At 57.3% G+C, this 20,317-nt stretch overlaps 1 protein-coding gene across 2 annotated transcripts in view; it reads right to left on the bottom strand.

Moving 5' to 3' along the window:
* INPPL1 (inositol polyphosphate phosphatase like 1) overlaps nt 1-16,001 on the bottom strand; it is a 72,846-nt gene extending 56,845 nt beyond the window's left edge. The window contains exon 1 of one of the 2 annotated variants that reach the window (XM_077341137.1): nt 15,647-16,001. In XM_077341137.1, the coding sequence (XP_077197252.1) occupies nt 15,647-15,864 (218 nt within the window). In that variant the 5' untranslated portion in view covers nt 15,865-16,001. The remainder of the gene's footprint in view (nt 1-15,646) is intronic. The other variant, XM_077341136.1, reaches the window with a different exon arrangement.
* Between the last annotated feature and the right edge of the window lie 4,316 nt (nt 16,002-20,317).

Here is a 20,317-nt window from a genome sequence, read left to right as displayed (position 1 = left end):
TTTTAACAAAGGGGAGGGTGTGGCAGACATTCTAACCAGCCCCCCAGCCCCCAGGAGTTCGGAGGCGAGCTACGCCCACCCTGCAATGACTGACAGACACTCCAGTCTACAGTATAAGGAGCTGAGGGCCCTGCGGGAATTACCAGCATTCCGCAGGGCCTGTAAGACGGAGCTCTTCCGCCAGGCTTATAACTGAGGCCGGGCGGAAAGAAGATCAGCCCCCCCCCCTCACAAACTGGCGGTAGAGAGCGTCACCCCCCGCCGTAGATGAGGATGCGGAGAGCAAATGAGTAGATTACGCCATCGCTGTTACAATTACTGTAAATTATTGGTTTTTATTGTCATTTTATGGTTTTAGGGGACGGGGTTATGTAAGCCGCCTTGAGCCTTCGGGGGGAGGCGGGGTATAAATATAAATATAATAATAATAATAAATAATAATAATACTAGCTTTTCTGCAAAATGCACATCCCAAAATTCTACCAAGCGTCCTCTCTTCCAAGTTGTTTTACTATTTCGTTCATGGTTGGCACCAGATACAGTTGGTGGGGCTACTGCAGAGCTCAAAGCAACACAGCACAACAAACAGGCCCACCCCACGAGACAACCCCTGCACGCAATTCGGGGAGCACACGGGCTCCAAAGGAAGGCGGCGAAGCAGATGCCTAAAAAAGCCCTAAATTGCCAGCTTTCTAGCAACAAAGCTGCATCTCTTAATCCCGGGAAATGAAAAGTTCTCAGAGACCGTTTCCCTTGGTCCCCACGAAAACACCGGCCAGGGTGGGGAGACTAAAGGCAGAGAGAGGTTGTGTGACCAGCAGGTCTGGAACATAGAGGCATTCAGCAGGATTGGGGCCACCTCACATCCTTCAACTCCAGTCTTAAAATGCTTTTTGCTTTATTGCCTTAGCAAAAACCAAGAATAAGAACCTAAAAAGAGCCACCAGTGCAGGTCAAACTAGTCCAGCCTCCCGTCTCACCCAGGGACCAACCAGTTCCTCTGCAGGGACAGCCAGAGGCCGAGGCCTTCCCAGAAGGAGGAGGAGGAGAGAAGGAGAAGGCGACGACGGTTTGGCCACCCCGGACAGCACACGGAGTCCAGGACTTTTGTCCACATGGGGAAGGGGTTTTACAGCACACAAACAACTTTCTTTCCTTCCTTTTTCCTCACCTCACCTGAGAAAGAGCCCCCTGTGTCTCAGAAGCCGGCAATCCACAATGCCCAAAACAAGAACCAGTCCCACATGCACCTGGCTTCTCCTTCTGCGGGAGACATCCTACAGCAGGAAATCTGGACCACGGCAACAACACACTCACACACACACACCAAGAGTCCCCAACACGGGGCCCGAGGCCACCCTGGGGCCGGCAGCCCCTTTTCTGGTGGGCCGCAGCGGAGTGCTTTAGGAAGTGGGTGGCACCAGGTGGGGGCTTTTGCCCAGGAAGGCCTCTGATTGGCAGGGCAGATTTTTAAAGCGCTGGTTCGGCAAAGGCAGCTACTGCAGATGAAAGCTCTTTGTGAAGCCCAGCGGTGGCTACCATTTTGGGGCTGGCTCCACCTCCTGCAGCAGCCGTTTGATGGCAGCCGTTCGGTAGCTGTGCCCACCATGTTTTGGCAGGATTGCAGAGATGCCCGCAGGCCCCATAAGGTTGGGCACCCCTACTGTATGCACTTTACCCGCTGGAACGCCCAATCCAAGATTCTCTGTCTCTGGCCAGAGACCTGCAGATGTCCGGGGGTGGAGTGGGGAATATCCAAGGCCTGGGAGGGGCAGAAAAGGAGTCTGGCCCGGAGGTCCAGAGGGGTCTTGGCCCAATTACCCTGCTTAATTGCTGGCCAGATGATTTACTGCCCTTTCCCCTGGAAGCCACAGAAGCTGCATTCCAAAGGCATGAAGACGCTCTCAGAGCAAAGCGACAGCAGACCGAAGAGGAGGACTGGAGGCAGCAGCTCCCACAAGGGCACGGCGGGAATCCCACGGAACGCTCCTCCCCTGCGCCTGCAAGTTGCGGTCCCTAACGAATTAAATGTCCCCTCCATCCCACACGTGCTGACGGAACGGAGGGAAATATTTATTTTTATTTTATCTATTTATTATATTTATATACCGCCCTCCCCGGAGGCTCAGGGCAGTTTACACAAAATGTATAAACAACACATGAAACAATCCATTACATATAAATAACCGTAACATTAATACTTGTTGTTGTTGTTAGTTGCGAAGTCGCGTCCGACCCATCGTGACCCCATGGACAATGATCCTCCAGGCCTTCCTGTCCTCTCCCATTCCCCGGAGTCCATTTAAGCTCGCACCAAACATTAATACTAATAACTGATCATTGTAACAGTGTAAACAATGCAACAATGCAACAGTGCAAACAGGTCACTCTGGTGGAGTTCTGGGAGAGAGGGGGGAGCAGGGGCCCTTTTAGTCGCTGTTGGTTAGGCCTGGTCTCAACCAAAAGCCTGGCGGAAGAGCTCCCTTTTGCAGGCCCTGCAGAACTGTTTTAGCTCCGTCAGGGCCCTGATCTCCTCCGGGAGCTCGTTCCACCAGGTGGGAGTCAGAACAGAGAATGCTCTGGCCCTAGTCGAGGCCAGGCGGACTTCTTTAGGGGCACGGGCCATTAGCCGGTTGGTGGCGGTGGAGCGCAGAGCTCTTTTGGGGGCATAGGCAGGGAGGCGACCCCTCAGGTCCACTGGGCCCTGACCGTGTATGGCAGGGGTAGTCAAACTGCGGCCCTCCAGATGTCCATGGACTACAATTCCCAGAAGCCCCTGCCAGCATTCGCTGGCAGGGGCTTCTGGGAATTGTAGTCCATGGACATCTGGAGGGCCGCAGTTTGACTACCCCTGGTGTATGGCCTTGAAGGTAATTCTTATCCAGAATTCAACTGGCAGCCACTGCAGTTGGTGGAGAATGGGCCGGATATGGGACCTCCACGGTGTTGCTGTGAGGATCCTGGCCGCTGCGTTTTGGACCAGCTGTCGTTTCCGGGTCAAGGCTAAGGGCAGGCCTGCGTGGAGCGAGTTGCAGAAGTCCAGCCTGGAGGTGACCGTCGCGTGGATCATACCCCTCCGAGCCCTGCCCTTTAATCACTGCTTTGCCAGCAGCACAAAGTGTCTACCAAACATCATGATTATTATTGTCTATATGCCACCCTGCCCCAGTTTACATTAAAACCTTCTTTCCGAGAGGCGGGGCAGCAAAGCGCTATCGTATCACAACTAGGAGGCGGGCCGATGTAGCCTGTGTGCGGAAGCCACTAACTGAGGCTTTTCCACGGGCCTCGACCGTAGGCCTAGCGGAACAGCTCTCTTGCAGGTCCTGCGGAACTGCTGCAAGTCCCGCAGGGCCCCAATCCCGCTCAGTTCCGCCAGGCCAATGCTGGGGACATCCTGCTTCTTGCATTCAGCTACAAATCAGGTGGTTAAAACCTTGTGAGGCTAAGGGCCAGGGGGTCTCAGCCAACTTACGGAAACCCCCGCAGGGTTTCCAAGGGAAGGGGTGGCTGGCCACGGCCTGCCTCTGCCTAGCAACCCTGGATTTCCGCAGTGGCCTTCCGTTCAAGGGCAAGCATAGGCCGACCTTGCCTGGCTTTCGAGATCAGACTACCCTGGGCCACGGAGTTCTCTCTCTTTGTGTGTGTGTGTGTGTGTGTGTGTGTGTGTGTGTGTGTGTGTGTGTAATGAACAGAGGGTTTTGGCTTTCAGAGGGTTTTGTTCTTTGCTTCTTGCCCTCCCATTTGGGTGTTTTTTTAAAAGTATATCTTTTAGATGAAAGCAGAGAGGTCTGCCCTACCCAGCTGAAAGGCCCCTTCCCTTCTGGAAGGGGCCTACCCTGCCCCAGGGAGGGTCACAGAAGGAGGCTCCCCTGCCACAGCCACGGGGGGGGGGGGCTATTTTATATTCAGCTCAGACTTTGACCCCGTTATGGGACAAGCCAAGCAACCAGTCCAGGAAAGAGTTCTAAAGGGCCTGGCTTGCAATTCGCACAGCCCAGCCGAGGAGAGACTTGCTCAAAAACCACCAGGGGCACTAAGAAAACAGAGAATCCCTGCAGCGCTCGGAAAAGAGGAAGACCCCACCCAAAAGGAATCAACTCACCCCAAGTCCTGAGCAAGACTGTGAACGACAGGGCGTCTGAGAGAGTCGACAGAAGTCAGAAGGGACTGGACGGCACTGAAGGTGCACTACGGACCCTGCCTACGCTAGGAACCACTGTGGGGGCAGCCCCACATCCCCAGCCCAGTTTTGCCTGCCAGCCCAAGAGGAGCAGCTGGCACCAGCGGGCATCTGGCCAAGGCCTCAGGACTAGCGTGGGACACACCACTGGGCTGATCTCTCCTTTCCCACAGAGAGGGTGCCCACCCAAGAGCCGCAGGCCCAGGCTTCTCCCTAGAGAGTGGCAGTCCACGCAGGAACACACACGAAACTGCCTTAGGCTGAAGCAGACCCTTGGTCCATTAGGCTCATATTGTGGACTCTGATCGGCAGCTGCTTCCCGGTTCTCAGGCAGGGAGGTCTTTCCCATCCCCCCCTGTCTGGTCCTTTCCACTGGAGATGCTGCCGGGGATTGAACCAGCAACCTTCTGTATGCCAAGCAGAGGCTCTGCCACTGAGCCAAGGCCCTTCCCTGTGGCTCTTTGAGGGTCTCAGGCTGAGGTCCCTCCCCTCCCCTCCTGCCTGGCCCTTCTAACTGGAGATGCTGCCAGAGATTGAACTTGGGACCTTCTGTATGCCAAGCAGAGGCTCTGCCATTGAGCTGCAACCCCTTCCCATGGCTCCTTGAGGGCCTTAGTCAGAAGTCTTTCCCATCCCCCCCCCACCTAGTCCTTTTAGCTGGAGAAGCCAGGGATTGAACCCGAGACCTTTGGCATGCCGAGCAGAGGCTCTGCCACTGAGCCACGGACCCCCCACTACCTTGCTTCCTAGACCCAAGCACAGAATCTGACCATATTTCACCGTCCCTGAGCCTCTCTGAGCCTCTCTGCACCCTGCCCGGCTCTCCACCACTCCTGAACAGCTTTCAAAACATTCCAAATTACGCAACATCCTCACTGCCCTTCACATTTCGCACACAAGCAACTAGAGTCCTTTTGTTTGAATGTGAACCGTCAACTTCAGCTGAACCCCCCACCCCCACGCTGCAAGGGCGTCCCCAGCCCAGGGCCCCAAGGAACGGACCTTCAGACGTGGGACGTCTCGTCCCTGGGGACAAATGCTCCTTCTGACCAGTTCTTCTGACCTGAGCAGTTCTTCTGACCTCCTTCTGACCTGAGCAGGCAGTGTGATGCAGCGGTAAAAAAGGCAAATGCCATTTTGGGCTGTATCAACAGGGGCATCACATCAAAATCACAAGATGTCATAGTCCCATTGTATACGGCCCTGGTCAGACCACACCTGGAGTACTGTGTGCAGTTCTGGAGGCCTCACTTCAAGAAGGACGTAGATAAAATTGAAAGGGTACAGAGGAGAGCGACGAGGATGATCTGGGGCCAAGGGACCAAGCCCTATGAAGATAGGTTGAGGGACTTGGGAATGTTCAGCCTGGAGAAAAGGAGGTTGAGAGGGGACATGATAGCCCTCTTTAAGTATTTGAAAGGTTGTCACTTGGAGGAGGGCAGGATGCTGTTTCTGTTGGCTGCAGAGGAAAGGACACGCAGTAATGGGTTTAAACTTCAAGTACAACGATATAGGCTAGATATCAGGAAAAAAATTTTCACAGTCAGAGTAGTTCAGCAGTGGAATAGGCTGCCTAAGGAGTTGGTGAGCTCCCCTCACTGGCAGTCTTCAAGCAAAGGTTGGATACACACTTTTCTTGGATGCTTTAGGATGCTTAGGGCTGATCCTGCGTTGAGCAGGGGGTTGGACTAGATGGCCTGTATGGCCCCTTCCAACTCTATGATTCTTTGATTCTATGATTCTTGGCCTGCGCCTGGTTTGAGGGGCAGCCTGATCTACTGAACATCCTGTGAAAAGTCAAACTACAGACTAAGCAATGCTAGAAAATCACAGGCCTAAAAGCTTACCATGGAACTCCAAAAGCCAATTCTAGTAGCAGGGAGTTCCACAGGTGTGGGGGTTCTTGAAAGAAGTCTTAAAATAGACACACTCATTGATCTTGTGCATCATAAGTAGGTATTAATTTCTGAAGTCCCTTTCTTGGGAGGTAGATGCTCTGTGTGCTCCCTAAGCCAAGATGTGCAGGGCTAGCATGCTCTCCGGAAGGATGAGGGAGATGCACTCTGATCATGCTCAACGGATCTCTGTGAACATATTCCAAGCTTCCATTATGATAGTTACGTTATGGTCCATTATGTTAATGCTATTGTTATTGTTATTGTTATTGTGACAAGCTGAGTTCCATGGACTGTTTTCTGCGTTTTTATGTAAACCGCCCTGAGCCTCAGGGGAGGGTGGGATATAAATACAATAAATAAATAGAACAAACAGGCTCTGGGGCTCAGCAAAGACCCACATTAAGCACCAGGCAGGAAACACAGGGAGCAGTCCCATCTACATCTCATGACATTTCTCTACATAGAGTGGGAAGGGGCCACCCAGGTAATCTAGTCCCACCCCCTGCTCAAGGCAGGATCAGCCAGCCTTCCTTCCTTCCTTCTCCCTGTATTTTCCTTCCTTCCTTCCTTCCTTCCTTCTTTCCTTCCTTCCTCCCTCCCTCCCTCCCTCCCTCCCTCCCCCCTGTATTTTCCTTCCTTCCTTCCTTCCTTCCTTCCTTCCTTCCCCTCTTTCAGTCTTTTCCTTCCTTCCTTCCTTCGTTCGTTCCTTCCTTCCTTCCTTCCTTTCCTCCCTCCCTTCCTTCCTTCTCCCTGTATTTTCCTTCCTTCCTTCCTTCCTTCCTCCCTCCCTCCCTCCCTCCCTCCCTTCTCCCTGTATTTTCCTTCCTTCCTTCCTTCCTTCCTTTCCTCCCTCCCTCCCTCCCTTCTCCCTGTATTTTCCTTCCTTCCTTCCTTCTCCCTGTATTTTCCTTCCTTCCTTCCTTCCTTCTCCCAGTATTTTCCTTCCTTCCTTCCTTCCTTCCTTCCTTTCCTCCCTCCCTCCCTCCCTTCTCCCTGTATTTTCCTTCCTTCCTTCCTTCCTTCTCCCTGTATTTTCCTTTCTTCCTTCCTTCCTTCTCCCAGTATTTTCCTTCCTTCCTTCCTTCCTTCCTTCCTTCCTTCCTCCCTCCCTCCCTCCCTCCCTTCTCCCTGTATTTTCTTTCCTTCCTTCCTTCCTTCCTTCCTTCCTTCCTTCCTTCCTTCCTTCCTTCGTTCCTTCCTTCCTTCCTTCCTTCTCCCTGTATTTTCCTTCCTTCCTTCCTTCCTTCCTTCCTTCCTTCCTTCCTTCCTTCTCATCCTACTCCAAGTTCCTCCCTCCCTCCCTCTACTCTGGACACAGCATCTTCTTCCTTCCTCCCTTTCTCCTCCTTCCTTCCTTCCTCCCTCCCCTCCCACGTATCGAAGCAGATGCTCAGAGGCCTGCACTGGAAGAGGAGTGCACCGTTTGGCCCAAGCGTAGACTCTCCTGCTCTCTGCGCTTCCCATTCAGGGCCAAAAAGCATTGATTCGCCAGAGAGCAGCTCTTAGCCAAATGGGGCTTTAGCAGAGATCAGCGGAGAGAAAAAGACGCCGTTTGGCTCAGGATGTCGGAAGCAGGCCGTTGGCAGCCTCTGAGGTCCTTTCCCAGCCCTGCTACTCGGGATCCTTTTCGGCGTCAGAGTCCAAGAACAGAACCCGGGACCTTCCGCTTGCAGAGTGCGGCTTCCCCTGTGCTGGTCCCCAAATGGGCCAAGCCTCCCATTCCAGCCTCAGCGATTACAAGAGCCCCTCCTCTCCCATCAGGAGCCCCCAACCTCCTTTCAACAGGCTCAGAGGACGGGTGTTCCACTCTGCCCCATGGTGAGCAGAGGGGCAACGATTCTCCCAGACCTCCAGCAGGGTCTTTGGCTTCATTTTCAACATGTGATTCCTGGGACAGAAAACCACAGCACAGCAAGGCCAGGCAAGGAACGCACACGAAACTCCCTTACAGTAATTGACCAGCAGTCCCTCAAGGTCAGTCTGGTCTACTCAGGCTGGCAGCTGCTCTCCAGGGCGTCAGGCAGAGGCCTTTCCCATCCCCTTCTGCCTGGTCCTTTAACTGGCGATGCCAGGGATTGAATCTGGGACCTCCTGCAGGCCAAGCAGAGGCTCTGCCACTGAGCTCCAGCACCACTTCATGGCTCTCCAGGGTCCCAGGCCAAGGTCTTTCCCATCCCCTCCTGCCTGGTCCTTTTCACTGAGATGCTGCTGGGATTGAACTGGGGACCTTTTGCAGGCCAAACGGAGGCTCTGCCATTGAGCCATGGCCCTTCCCTATGGCTGTCCAGGCTCTCAGAGGTATCTCCCATCCGCTCCTGCCTGGCCCTTCTAACTGGAGATGCTGCTGGGGATTGAACCGGGGACCTTCTGCACGCCACGCAGAGGCTCTGCACTGACCACGGCTGCACCAGCACTGCTGGGCCTGGAGTCAGGCAGAGGCACCGAGGCAGGGGTCGGAAGGGGCGGGCAGAGGAGCAGGTGAGGGGAGAGCCGTGGCCGGTTGCCAGCCTTTGTTACTTGCATATTTCAGCGCTACCAACACACATCCCAGCATGCAAATGCACAGCAGCCTCCCCATCCCGAATTCCTCATTTGCATAACTCCCAGGCGGCCTGCCTCACAGACACATTTCCTGAATGCATGTCAAGGCACTCCACAACCAGACATCACGTTTCTTTACTAGAGGGCTTATATCCTATCTCTGCGCCTCGAGACTTAGGTAGATCCTGCCTATCCACCCCCAAACGATGATTTATGTCCTTCTCCACTCCCCCATATTATCCTCTCACCTACGCAGAGGGATGGGTCAGGCTGGGAGGGCAGGGAGCAGGGAGAGCCCAAGGCCACCAGGTGAGTGTCCGTGGCCTGAGTGGAAAGGTGAACCTGGCCGTGTCCAACAGTGGAAGCACTACACAACACTGGCTCACTTCTTCTCTTGAAGGCACTCATCCTCTGAATCCAGAGCCAGAAGGCAACATCAAGAGGAGGCCTGATCCTCCCGAAGAGCTCGCTGGCCCCTGGGTGAGACGGGAGGCTGGGCTAGATGGACCACTGGTTTGATCCAGCAGGGCTCTCCTGAGGCTCTTGCGTACCTAAAACCCCAAAGGACCCCACTCTGACTAAGAAGACAGCACTTGGGGACAACTGATCCTTTAGGCCCAGGATCCTCCACCTTTCTGAGCCCACAGACACCTTTAGAATCCTGAAAGCGCCTGGTTGATGCAGCGACAATATGGCTGCCAAAAAGGGGTGGAGCCAGCCACACAACAGCTGCCACCCAGTAACCATCAGTCACACCATAAAGATTCTTATTTACAAAAAAATGTTTCAGACTTTCTGCCTTACAAGGCGGCTAACTAGATCGCACCCAATGCAATCTCAAGCGACGGGGGAGTGGCTATTGAAGCAATACACAACCCATCAAATCTCCCCTAGCCAAAGAGATCGACTCACTTGCCAGACAGTGTTGGGGATCCCTGCTTTAGGATCCTGCTTTGGACTGGAACCTGCCTCTTAGCTCTGTGGCTCATGGCCCCGAAGGGCTTTAAGGATCAGGACCAGCACCGTCAGTGGCAAGCCCTTATAAGAGAGGGATGGCCGGGTTTCCAACATTAATCAGACTGACACAGTGTGGACCAGCTGCAGTTTCTGGGTTGCTTAACGGAGAGCACAATATTCTAATTTTTATTTTTAATTTTTTTTCCAGTTCCGACTGGCCTTTCCGGGCCCTCGCAGGGACCACTGAGGCGGCCAGCAGGACCTAAACACGCATGCTTGAAAAACCATTTAAGGCCCACAAGAATGCACCGTTAAAACTTCACAATGACTCCCTGGGAGGTTCTAAAAGCCCCGACCGAGTCCGAGGCAGGAGAGGGGTGGCCAGTGGGTGCCGTTCCCAGAAGGTTTCTCTCTCGGCCGCTGCACCTATTTGCCTTCCAAACGGCAGAGCTGGTTCCGTGCAGACCCACCCCAAGCTCTCCCCCTGCCCTGAAGTGCCCAGTCCACTCCATCGGATACATCCAAACACTCGCAAATGGCAGCCTTCCTCCATCTTCACCACCACGACTTTTCCGCCTCGCAGATTGGCAGGAATGAGGCCGGGAGTTCTTTAAGAAAGGAGTCGGGCTCTGCAAGTCCCTGGGTTGCAACGGGCCACCCAGAGGGAGGCTGCCCACCCCGCACAGTTTGTTGCAGTGGTTAAGAATGTCAGACTAGCATCAGGGAGAGCTGAGTTCGAACCCTGCTTGCACTAGGGAAGCGCACTGGGTCATTCCCACTCGTTCAGCCTACCCTACACCTGGCTGCGGTGGTAAAACAGAGGACAGAACTGGCGGGAAGCTGATTCGGGGCCCATTTGTGGAGAGAAGGTGGGGTACATAGAATCACAGAGTTGGAAGGGACCTCCTGGTCATCTAGTCCAACCCCCTGCACTAGGCAGAACACTCACATCCCTCTCGCTAATCCACTGTCACCTGCCACCCCCTTGAACCTCCACAGAATCAGCCTCTCCGTCAGATGGCTCTCCAGCCTCTGCTTAAAAGATCTCCAAAGATGGAGAACCCACCACCTCCCGAGGAAGCCTGTTCCACTGAGGAACCGCTCTCACTGTCAGGAACTTCTTCCGGATGTTTTGACGGAATTTCTTTTGCATTAATTTCATCCCATTGGTTCTGGTCTGTCCCTCCGGGGCAAGAGAGAACAACTCTGCTCCATCCTCTACAAGGCAGCCTTTTAAGTACTTAAAGAAAGGCAGTAAATAAATAAATAACACCCCAAAAGCACAACAGAGGGAGGGGAGGATGTTAAATCGTTCTACTGGAGGCTGCTTTGGCGGAAGGCAAACACCTCGGCTCACTCCAGAATGAATGCCTCTTTCGCTTCCATTACAGGGAAGGGCCAGGGCTCAGGGGCAGAGGCCTCTGCTTGGCATGCAGAAGGCCCCAGGGTCAATCCCCGGCATCTCTGGTGATAAGTGACAGGAAAGGTCTTTGCCCGAGGCCCTGGCAAGTGGCTGCCAGCCTGAGTGGGCAATCGGGGCCTGGGTCTTGTTCGGGATAAGGCGGCTAGAGGCATCCCTTATAGTGCCCACGGTCTACTCTCTCAGGCCTTCTGGTTGGCTTTAGGAAGAGGGAGCCACCCACACCCCGGGCATGCGCAGTGTCCTAAGCAAAGAAAAGCCACTCCAATCTATGCGCCAGCTGTTACTGGTGCTGCCGGGCAACAGGTGAGAAGCCACAGGGCCGTCAATCAGCCATATGTTGCACCCAGAGCTGGAACAATGGCAAAATTGATGGGGGGTGGGGGTGAGACCAGCACTGCAAACACTTTTTTGAGGGAGAACCCACGCAGAGAATGCCCCTGAGCCTCCACACAGCCCGGCAAGGCTGTCCTTTCACTTCGGACTTACTCAAGTGGGGCGCTGTGTGGGTGTGAAGTCGCACAACAAAAACAGAGTCCAGTCGGGCACCTTTAAGACAACCAAGATTGATTCAAGGCGTGAACTTTTTGAGTGGGAGCCCTCTTCCTCAGACTTCAGTGCCTGCACTCGGAAGCTCCCACCTTGAATCCATCTTGGTCGGTCTTAAAGTGCCTGATTGACTCTACTGTTGTTCTGACTTACTGTGACCCTATGAGCCTACAGCCTCCAACGCATCCCCTGCTCCACCACCTTGGCCAGGCCTTGCAGACGGAGGGCCCTCGCGGCTCTCCTGGCGGAGACTACCCACCTCTTTCGGGGGTCCCCCTCTCTTTTTCTGGCCCCTTCCACTTTTCTTAGAATTCTTGCCTTTTCCTGCCTCCTCAGAATTGTGGCCAAAGCAGAGGCTCCTCCAGTGGGCCACAGACCCTCCCCTAAAGGTGATGTTATTGTGAATATAAAAATCTTCCTAATGGTAATCAGGGCTGGGTCGGTCAAGAACCTATTCAGACTCCGGGAATCCCCAAAGCACACAAGCCACAAGCTCTGGATTCTCCCAGCAAGTCTCTCCCCCCCCCCCCATTTCCCCAGCGCTGTTCTGAGAAGCAAACCCAAACTGAGCATGGCTTTCCGTGGTCTTCTGAAACTCTCCCAGGCCAGGGGGGGCCCATCCAGTCCAGCATCCTGTCTCACACGGCTGGCTGGCCAACTAGAACAAAGTTTCCGTCTAATGCACCTTTAATAACAACAACAACGTTTTCCTTAATTTTTACTTTGTAACATTCCGGGGTAACAACATCAAGAGCAACATACAAAAGTCCAAAGCAGAAACATTTACTGCATTACTTATGCCTCCCAAGTGGAGGGGGTTGGCAGGACCCCCAAAGACCCTGAATTAAGCTTTTTGTGAGTCTTCAGATCCAGTGAAACCCCCTTCCAGAACTGGTACCTGGGGGGCGGGTGAGGGGGGAATGTTGGTTGCCAATAAGGACTAGGGAGAGTCAAGATGCAGAAGCATAGCTTATGTTAGATTAAGGCAGTTGGCGCAACCTTTAAATAGTGGAAGATTATTTATTTATATTGGCATTTATTAATTGCCACTCCCGGCCCTGCCGGCTCGTGGAGATTTACAATTAAAATCCATGAAACCATAAAACAACAGCAATGCAATACAGCAATGATGGTAGCAACACAGACCAATTCCATGACCCCCCCCCCCCGTCCCCGTCCCCGTCCCTCCTTGCCAGGGAGCAGCAACACAGCCCTGCCTCGGGGAGGTGGTCCCTGCCCAGATGTCCAGCATAACGGGCTTCTGCAGGGAGGGAACCTCAGTCCGGCCTCAACCAAGGCCTGGTGGAAGAGCTCCCTTTGCAGGCCCTGCAGAATTGTGGCAGCTCCAGCAGGGCCCTCAGCTCTCCCGGGAGCAGCCAGGACTCAGAAGGCCCAGGCCCTGGTCAAGGCCAGGCGTATCTCCCTGGGATCAACCTCAGAGTGGAGAGCCCGGGGGGGGGCATGAGATGAGGAGATAACAGTCCTCAGATATGCTGGGCCCAGGCCACAGGTGGCCTCGAAGGTAAGAACCGAAACCTTGAGCCTGATCCGGAAGCCAATTGGTACCAACGCAACAGCCTCAGCATGGGCTGGATGTACCCATGAGGACCCTCGCAGCTGCAATTTTGCACCAACTGCAATTTCCAGGTCAGAGACAAGGGAAGGCTCACAAAGAGCGAGTTACAGAAGTCCAGCCTGGAAGTGACCGTTGCATGGATGACTGTGGCACGTGTCCTTGGTGACGGGTAGGGCCCTTGTAGCCTGGCTTGGAGCAGATGGGAAAACACCACTTGAGTACCTTCGTGACCTGCACCTCCATAGATAGGGAGGCATCGAAGATCACCCCCAAATAGCTGGCAGAGGATACAGCTGTAAGCTGCACCCCATCCAGGCATGGGAGACGCGCTTCCTGGTCCTGTCCCCTTCTACCCAGCCACAATTGAGGAGCGATTGAGGGGCAAAAGAGAAGAGGGGGTGACAGAGAATGAGGTGGCTGGATGGAGTCACTGAAGCAGTCGGTTGCAAACTTAAATGGACTCTGGGAATGGTAGAGGACAGGAAGGGCCTGGAGGATCATGGTCCATGGGGTCGCGATGGGTCGGACTCGACTTTGCACCTAACAACAACAACCCAGCCACAGGACCTCCGTCTTGGAGGGGCTGAGTTTCAGGCAACTCTTTCTGAGCCATCCAGCCACTGCTTCCAAACATCTGTCAAGTTTTTCGGGGGGGGAGTCTGGTCAGCCGGCCATCAGGAGGACAGAGCTGGGTGTCACCCACATATTGGTGACAGTCCAGCCCCAAACTCTGCACCAGCTGTGCCAGAGGGAGCATATAGATGTTCAAAAGCACGGGGAGAGAATGCCCCCCTGAGGCATCCCACAGGGGAGCAATGAAGGGGCAAGACACCTCTCCCCCACTGCCCCCTATCTGGGGATGGAGGAAGGAGATCAGCCAGTGTCAGGCTGTCCCCTAATCCCTGTCCCGAAGAGGTGGTGGGCAAACAACTCATGGTAAACCATGTCAAACGTGACTGACAGACCTAAAAGCACAAAGACAGCCAAACTGCCCCCATCCAGCTGGAGTTGGATATCGTCCCGTCAGGGAGACCGGCACAGTCTCTACCCCGTGGCCAGGACGGAAGCCCAACTGGGATGGGTCAAGGGTCGAAGCGTCCTCCAAGAATGCCAGGAGCGGGTCTGTGGCGGCCCCCTCCACCACCTTCCCCAGAAACGCAAGATGGGAGACCGGGTGGGGGCTGGCGGGGCTGTGCAGATCCAGCCATGGCTTTTCTGGAGGGCCGAACCTCAGCCCTCCGAGGAACACCCCAAAGTCAAGGAGAGGTGGGCCATCTCCCGCAAAGGGCCCGCTTACCCGTAGGCCACCCAAATTGAGCAGCCACGACGGACAGGGGCCCAGGGGCAAGTGGTGGCCCTCACTGAGCCCAGCAACACGGTCCACTTGGGTTAATGAGATCCCCCCCCCCCCCGCCCAGTGACAGCCACGGAGCTCCCCGGTTCACAGTCTGGATCGAAAGGGTGGGGGGGACCCCCAAGACGTTACCCGCCCCAAAGCTCTCCCTGCCTCCCAGCCCAAGCCCAACTCCTCGAGGGCGGGAAGAGCCCGACCTGCCCTAAATAAGTAGCTGTGCTGGGGGAGACCTTGCGGGAGCCATTTCAGGGGCAAAAAAGTCCTTCCCCGCCCTCTCCTGCGCCCTCATCAGCGTGGCCCTGGGCGCCCTGACGGAGCAGCAATGGCAGGGCTCTCTCGGCCTCCCCCCTCGCAGGGAGGGAAGCCGCTTTGAGGATCCCCTGGGGGGAGGGAAGGGGCAGCGAAGAACCAGCTCTCCCCCCCCCCGCCCCAAGTCCTAAAGAGAACTGCGGGGCACGCGGCTGGCCAAGGGCCGTTTCTGGATGGAAGCCTCGCCGCCGCCCCCGCCCCCCCCCTCCCGCGCTTGCTGGGCAGCCGCTTTCCGGTGGGCGCTGCGACCGCGCCAGGTTTGCCCGGCTGGCTGGCTGGCGGCTGTCTGTCCCTGCGCGGCCCGTCCGTCCCAAGGCCGCCTTCCGGGACTGCCGGGAGCCAGGCGGGGGGGGGAGGGGGGCTGGTGTCAAGGTGGGCCCCGACTCCGCCGTCCGCCACCTGCTCGCGAGGAGCCGATACGGGGAAGCCCGCGGGGCCCAAGGGCTCGTTTTTGGCCAAACACGCCGACGGCGGCGGGAGAGCTCCGCCCGGCCTTGGCCTAAGCGCCCCCTCTCCGCCCGGCCTACCCCGCCGGGCTGTTGGGACGCGAGTCCTCCCCCCCCCCCGGCGCGGAAGACGGGACCGGGGTGCGCGCCTCGAGGGCCACAAGGGCTGGGGTCTCCGCGCGCGCCCCTCGACGGGCCCTTCTTTGCGGCGGGGGAAGGAGGGACGTTTCGGCCCCCTGCCCGGAGCCCCCCAGCAGGGCACAGCCGAGCAGGGCCGGGGGGATGCTTCCGCCGGGCCCGCCGCCCAGCGTGGCCCCCCGACGGGGCGGCTGGCGGAGGAAAAGGGGCCCGGCGCTGGCCCTGCCCTCCCGCCGCCCTCCCGCCGCCCTGCCCTGGCGTGGCGCGGCACTCACAGGAGGCAGAGGGCGAAGGCGCCGGCCACGCTCTCGCTGTCGCGCACCAGGAAGCTGCCGTCGCGTCCGGCGCGGGCCAGGAGCTCCTCGGCCGCCGCCCGGCTCAGGTCCTTGTGGTACCACGGCGGCGCCGGCGAGGGGGGAGGAGGAGGAGGGGGCGCCGGAGGAGGAGGGGGCGCCGGGCCCGCGCCCCACAAGCCCCCCGGCCCCGCCGCCATGCCCCCGACGGCCGCTCAGCGCCGCCCGCGCCAAGCCCCGCCACGGCTCATGCGCCCGCCGCCGCCCCGGCCCGGCCCGGCCCACAGGCACCAAGCACGCAGCCAGGCAGCAGGCAGGCGGGCAGAAAGTTGGCGGCGGCGCGGCGGAAACTTGCCGGGCGGGGACGGGGGCGGAGAGGGCGGGCCGGAGCGCAGGGCCACCACCGCGCAGGGGGAGGGGCCGAAGGACGCCGCCCTCCCTCCCCCCAGCCCCCCCGCCAGGCGCCAGCCTCCAGCGGGGAACCGCGGTCGCAGCTCTCTCCGGGCCACCGGCAGCCCTTCCGCGTAGAAAAGGGGGACTCCGGCCACCACCCCCGGCTCCGCCCCCAAGCCTCCCGGACGCTCCCGCCCCGGGCCTGGCAACCCAACCCAAAGGGGCCCAAAGGCTAGGGGGCTCTCCGGCGCGCGCTCGTCCTGGGGACGGGGGCTTCCTTCCCACCCCAGCCCCCGTCTCTCCCCAGGGCAGGAACCCAAAGCGGCTGCCCCAGGGCAGGGGGGGTAGGTGGGTGGGGTCAGGCGACCCCCTGGAGTGGCCACTGCCCTCCCATTGACCCGGATTAGGGCTTCTTTGGGTTGCCAACCCCCAGGAGGTGGCTGGAGAGCTCCCACGCTGGCAACAGAGGTCAGCTCCCCTGGAGAAAACGGGCCCTTTGAGATCCCACCCCATGGAGACCCCTCCGGTTCGCCTTGCAAAGGACTAGGAGTTGTGGCACCCAATGCGGTTGATGGGCAGCGGGTCAGGACAGGAAGTCCTTCCCCACGCCACCCCCTTCCTTAGACTCCACCCCCCCCTGGTATCATAGCCTCATAATGAAGCCCTTCCCCACCCAAAAACCCCTGTCCTTCTCAGAGCCCACCCCCCAAATCTCCAGGTATTTCTCATCCCGGAGCTGGCGTCCCTCCTGAAGGCTCACAGGAGATTAAAATTAAGGTCCAGCTGGCACCTAACCGCCAGGGGGTTCCCCTGGGGAGGGGAGGGGGCAAGCTAGGGCTCTGTCTGCCCCCAGGAGCCCCCTGTCCCAAAGCCCCCTCCAGGGGAGGGGGAGGAAGACCCCAACAGCAAGGAGAGAAGAGGCCTGCACTCATGGGGGGTGGGAATGCCAGCAGCAGGGCAGAAAAGGAAAACAAGCCACAGCATACGAGGGGGTGGGAAATGCCAGCAAGCCCCTAGTGTCTGACGAGGACCCTGCTGGGGTTCCACCACAAGAGACACTGGGGGGGGGGTCTGCCCCCACATCCTGACCCCGGTCTCCCATGGATCAGACCAGTGAAGGTCCATCTAGTCCAGCATTCCAAGCAGTTCCTCCAGAGGGCCAACAACGGGCTATAGAAGCTGAGGCTCTCATGAGAACAGAAGAAGAGCCCTGCTGGGTCAGGCCAGGGAGGGTCCCTCCTCTCCAGCCTCCCGCCTCAGCCTGTTCTGCTGCAGGACCAGCAACAGGGAAGAGCTAAGAGCCCTGCTGGGTCAGACAACTGGTCCGTCGGTTCCAGCGTCCTGTTTCACAGGGTGGTCAGCCAGTTCCCTCAGAGTTACCAGAAGCTGGCAGAGAGGCCGAGGCCGTCCCCGGAAGTCACTTCAAGAAGGACGTAGATAAAATTGAAAGGGTACAGAGGAGAGCGACGAGGATGATCTGGGGCCAAGGGACCAAGCCCTATGAAGATAGGTTGAGGGACTTGGGAATGTTCAGCCTGGCGAAAAGGAGGTTGAGAGGGGACATGATAGCCCTCTTTAAGTATTTGAAAGGTTGTCACTTGGAGGAGGGCAGGATGCTGTTTCTGCTGGCTGCAGAGGAGAGAACATGCAGTAATGGGTTTAAACTTCAAGTACAACGATATAGGCTAGATATCAGGAAAAAGTTTTTCTCAGTCAGAATAGTTCAGCAGTGGAATAGGCTGCCTAAGGAGGTGGTGAGCTCCCCCTCACTGGCAGTCTTCAAGCAAAGGTTGGATACACACTTTTCTTGGATGCTTTAGGATGCTTAGGGCTGATCCTGCGTTGAGCAGGGGGTTGGACTAGATGGCCTCTATGGCCCCTTCCAACTCTATGATTCTATGATCTGGCCCGCCTTTGACCTCTTCTGGAATTGGACCCTACAGCAACCTGGAAACTCAAACTATTTTTCTCTCTCAAGTAATTTAAGAAACCTTTATTGGCATAGAATTTCTCCAGCTCTCAAAATGGCACATAGATACCACTGATAGTACCAACTAAGCCCTCATGGGCCAGAGGAACAAATGGGTAGATGCCCTCCAAGTGGTCAGCCTGCCCACCATAGGAGCTCTTTCACCTCACCTCTGAAGCCTACAAAACGAAGGAGCCAGCTGGAGGTTTGCTTGCTTCATTTATACCTTCCGTAGAATCCTAGAGTTGGAAGGGGCCTCCCGGTCATCTAGTCCAACCCGCTGCACAACGCAGGACACTCACAACCCTCTCGCTCATCCAACATCTTCTCCTGTTTTCCCTTCACAACAACCCTGTAGGGCAGTTTCAGTGGGTCTGTGGGAGTCTCCTAACACCTAAGGTAGGGGTGGCCAAATGGAGCCTCTCCAGATGTCCATGGACTATGAGCCCCTGCCAGCTGGAAAGTTGCCCTTTGGCCACCTCTGCTATGAAAAAAAATTTTTTTCGGGGGTGAGCTTTCAAGAATCAGGAATATCTGAGAAGGGGGCTTGGTCCCTCAAAAAATGATACCCAAAAAGACGGTTGATCTCCGAACTAACGTTGGGTTGAACAAGCACAAGTCGCACGAGGTCACCCCAGAAACGTCCATGGCAGACTGCAGATTCGAACCCGGCTCTCCCAAATCCTAGAGCTCAGCACTGCAGCCGCCAAAGCCCAGTGGATTATGCTCCCTCCCCTGCTTCCACTCACATTTGCACAGAAACGTTGGGAATTCAGCCTACCGTGACAGCCCCCCTCCTCCCCCCATTGGCAAGACCCTGGGGGCTGACTCAGCCCCCTTCACTGCCTGAGAACTTCCTTCTGTGCCCTTTTGGGTCAGAAACCGCGGGGGAGGGGGAGGCAGGAGGCAGGAGGCCCGGCAGGCCCAGCGCTGATTTGGCTCCATCTGTCGGCCTTCCTGGGAGAACATCCAGGAACACCAGGAGGGATTTCTGTCTGCAGAGAGGGATTAAAATGGGGAGCCAGAGGAGGCAGCGATGGCCACGGGCATAGGGGGATTCAAGGGGGATTAGACAGATTCATGAAGGAAAGAGGGGAACCTCCATGTTCAGAGACAGTCAACCTCGGAATCCCAGTGGCAGGAGGCAACATCAGAGAAAGGCCTTAGCCTCCAGAGGAACTGGCTGGCCCCTGGGTGAGGCGGGAGGCTGGACTGGAGGACCCTCCCTGGCCTGACCCAGCAGGGCTCTCCAGATGTCCTTAGGAAGGCCTCAGCCTCTCTGCCCTGTGGCTGGCCCTGCAGAGGAACTGGCTGGCCCCTGGGTGAGACGGGAGGCTGGACTGGAGGGACCCTCCCTGGCCTGACCCAGCAGGGCTCTTCTGAGGGTCTTCTCAGGGGAAGGCCTCAGCCTCCCTGCCCTGTGGCTGGCCCTGCAGAGGAACTGGCTGGCCCCTGGGTGAGACGGGAGGCTGGACTGGAGGGACCCTCCCTGGCCTGACCCAGCAGGGCTCTTCTGAGGGTCTTCTCAGGGGAAGGCCTCGGCCTCTCTGCCCTGTGGCTGGCCCTGCAGAGGAACTGGCTGGCCCCTGGGTGAGACGGGAGGCTGGACTGGAGGGACCCTCCCTGGCCTGACCCAGCAGGGCTCTTCCGAGGGTCTTCTCAGGGGAAGGCCTCGGCCTCTCTGCCCTGTGGCTGCCCTGCAGATGAACTGGCTGGCCCCTGGGTGAGACGGGAGGCTGGACTGGAGGGACTCTCCCTGGCCTGACCCCTCTCTGCCCTGTGGCTGGCACTGCAGAGGAACTGGCTGGCCCCTGGGTGAGACGGGAGGCTGGACTGGAGGGACCCTCCCTGGCCTGACCCAGCAGGGCTCTTCTGAGGGTCTTCTCAGGGGAAGGCCTCGGCCTCCCTGTCCTGAGGCTGGCCCTGCAGAGGGACTGGCTGGCCCCTGGGTGACACGGGAGGCTGGACTGGAGGGACCCTCCCTGGCCTGACTCAGCAGGGCTCTTCTGAGGGTCTTCTCAGGGGAAGGCCTCGGCCTCTCTGCCCTGTGGCTGGCCCTGCAGAGGAACTGGCTGGCCCCTGTGTGAGACGGGAGGCTGGACTGGAGGGACCCTCCCTGGCCTGACCCAGCAGGGCTCTTCTGAGGCTCTTCTCAGGGGAAGGCCTCGGCCTCTCTGCCCTGTGGCTGGCCCTGCAGAGGAACTGGCTGGCCCCTGGGTGAGACGGGAGGCTGGACTGGAGGGACCCTCCCTGGCCTGACCCAGCAGGGCTCTTCTGAGGGTCTTCTCAGG

This window comes from Paroedura picta, chromosome 6 (genome assembly GCF_049243985.1).
Source record: "Paroedura picta isolate Pp20150507F chromosome 6, Ppicta_v3.0, whole genome shotgun sequence".
Classification (NCBI taxonomy): domain Eukaryota; kingdom Metazoa; phylum Chordata; class Lepidosauria; order Squamata; family Gekkonidae; genus Paroedura; species Paroedura picta.
This window is presented reverse-complemented; position numbering and strand designations above follow the sequence as displayed.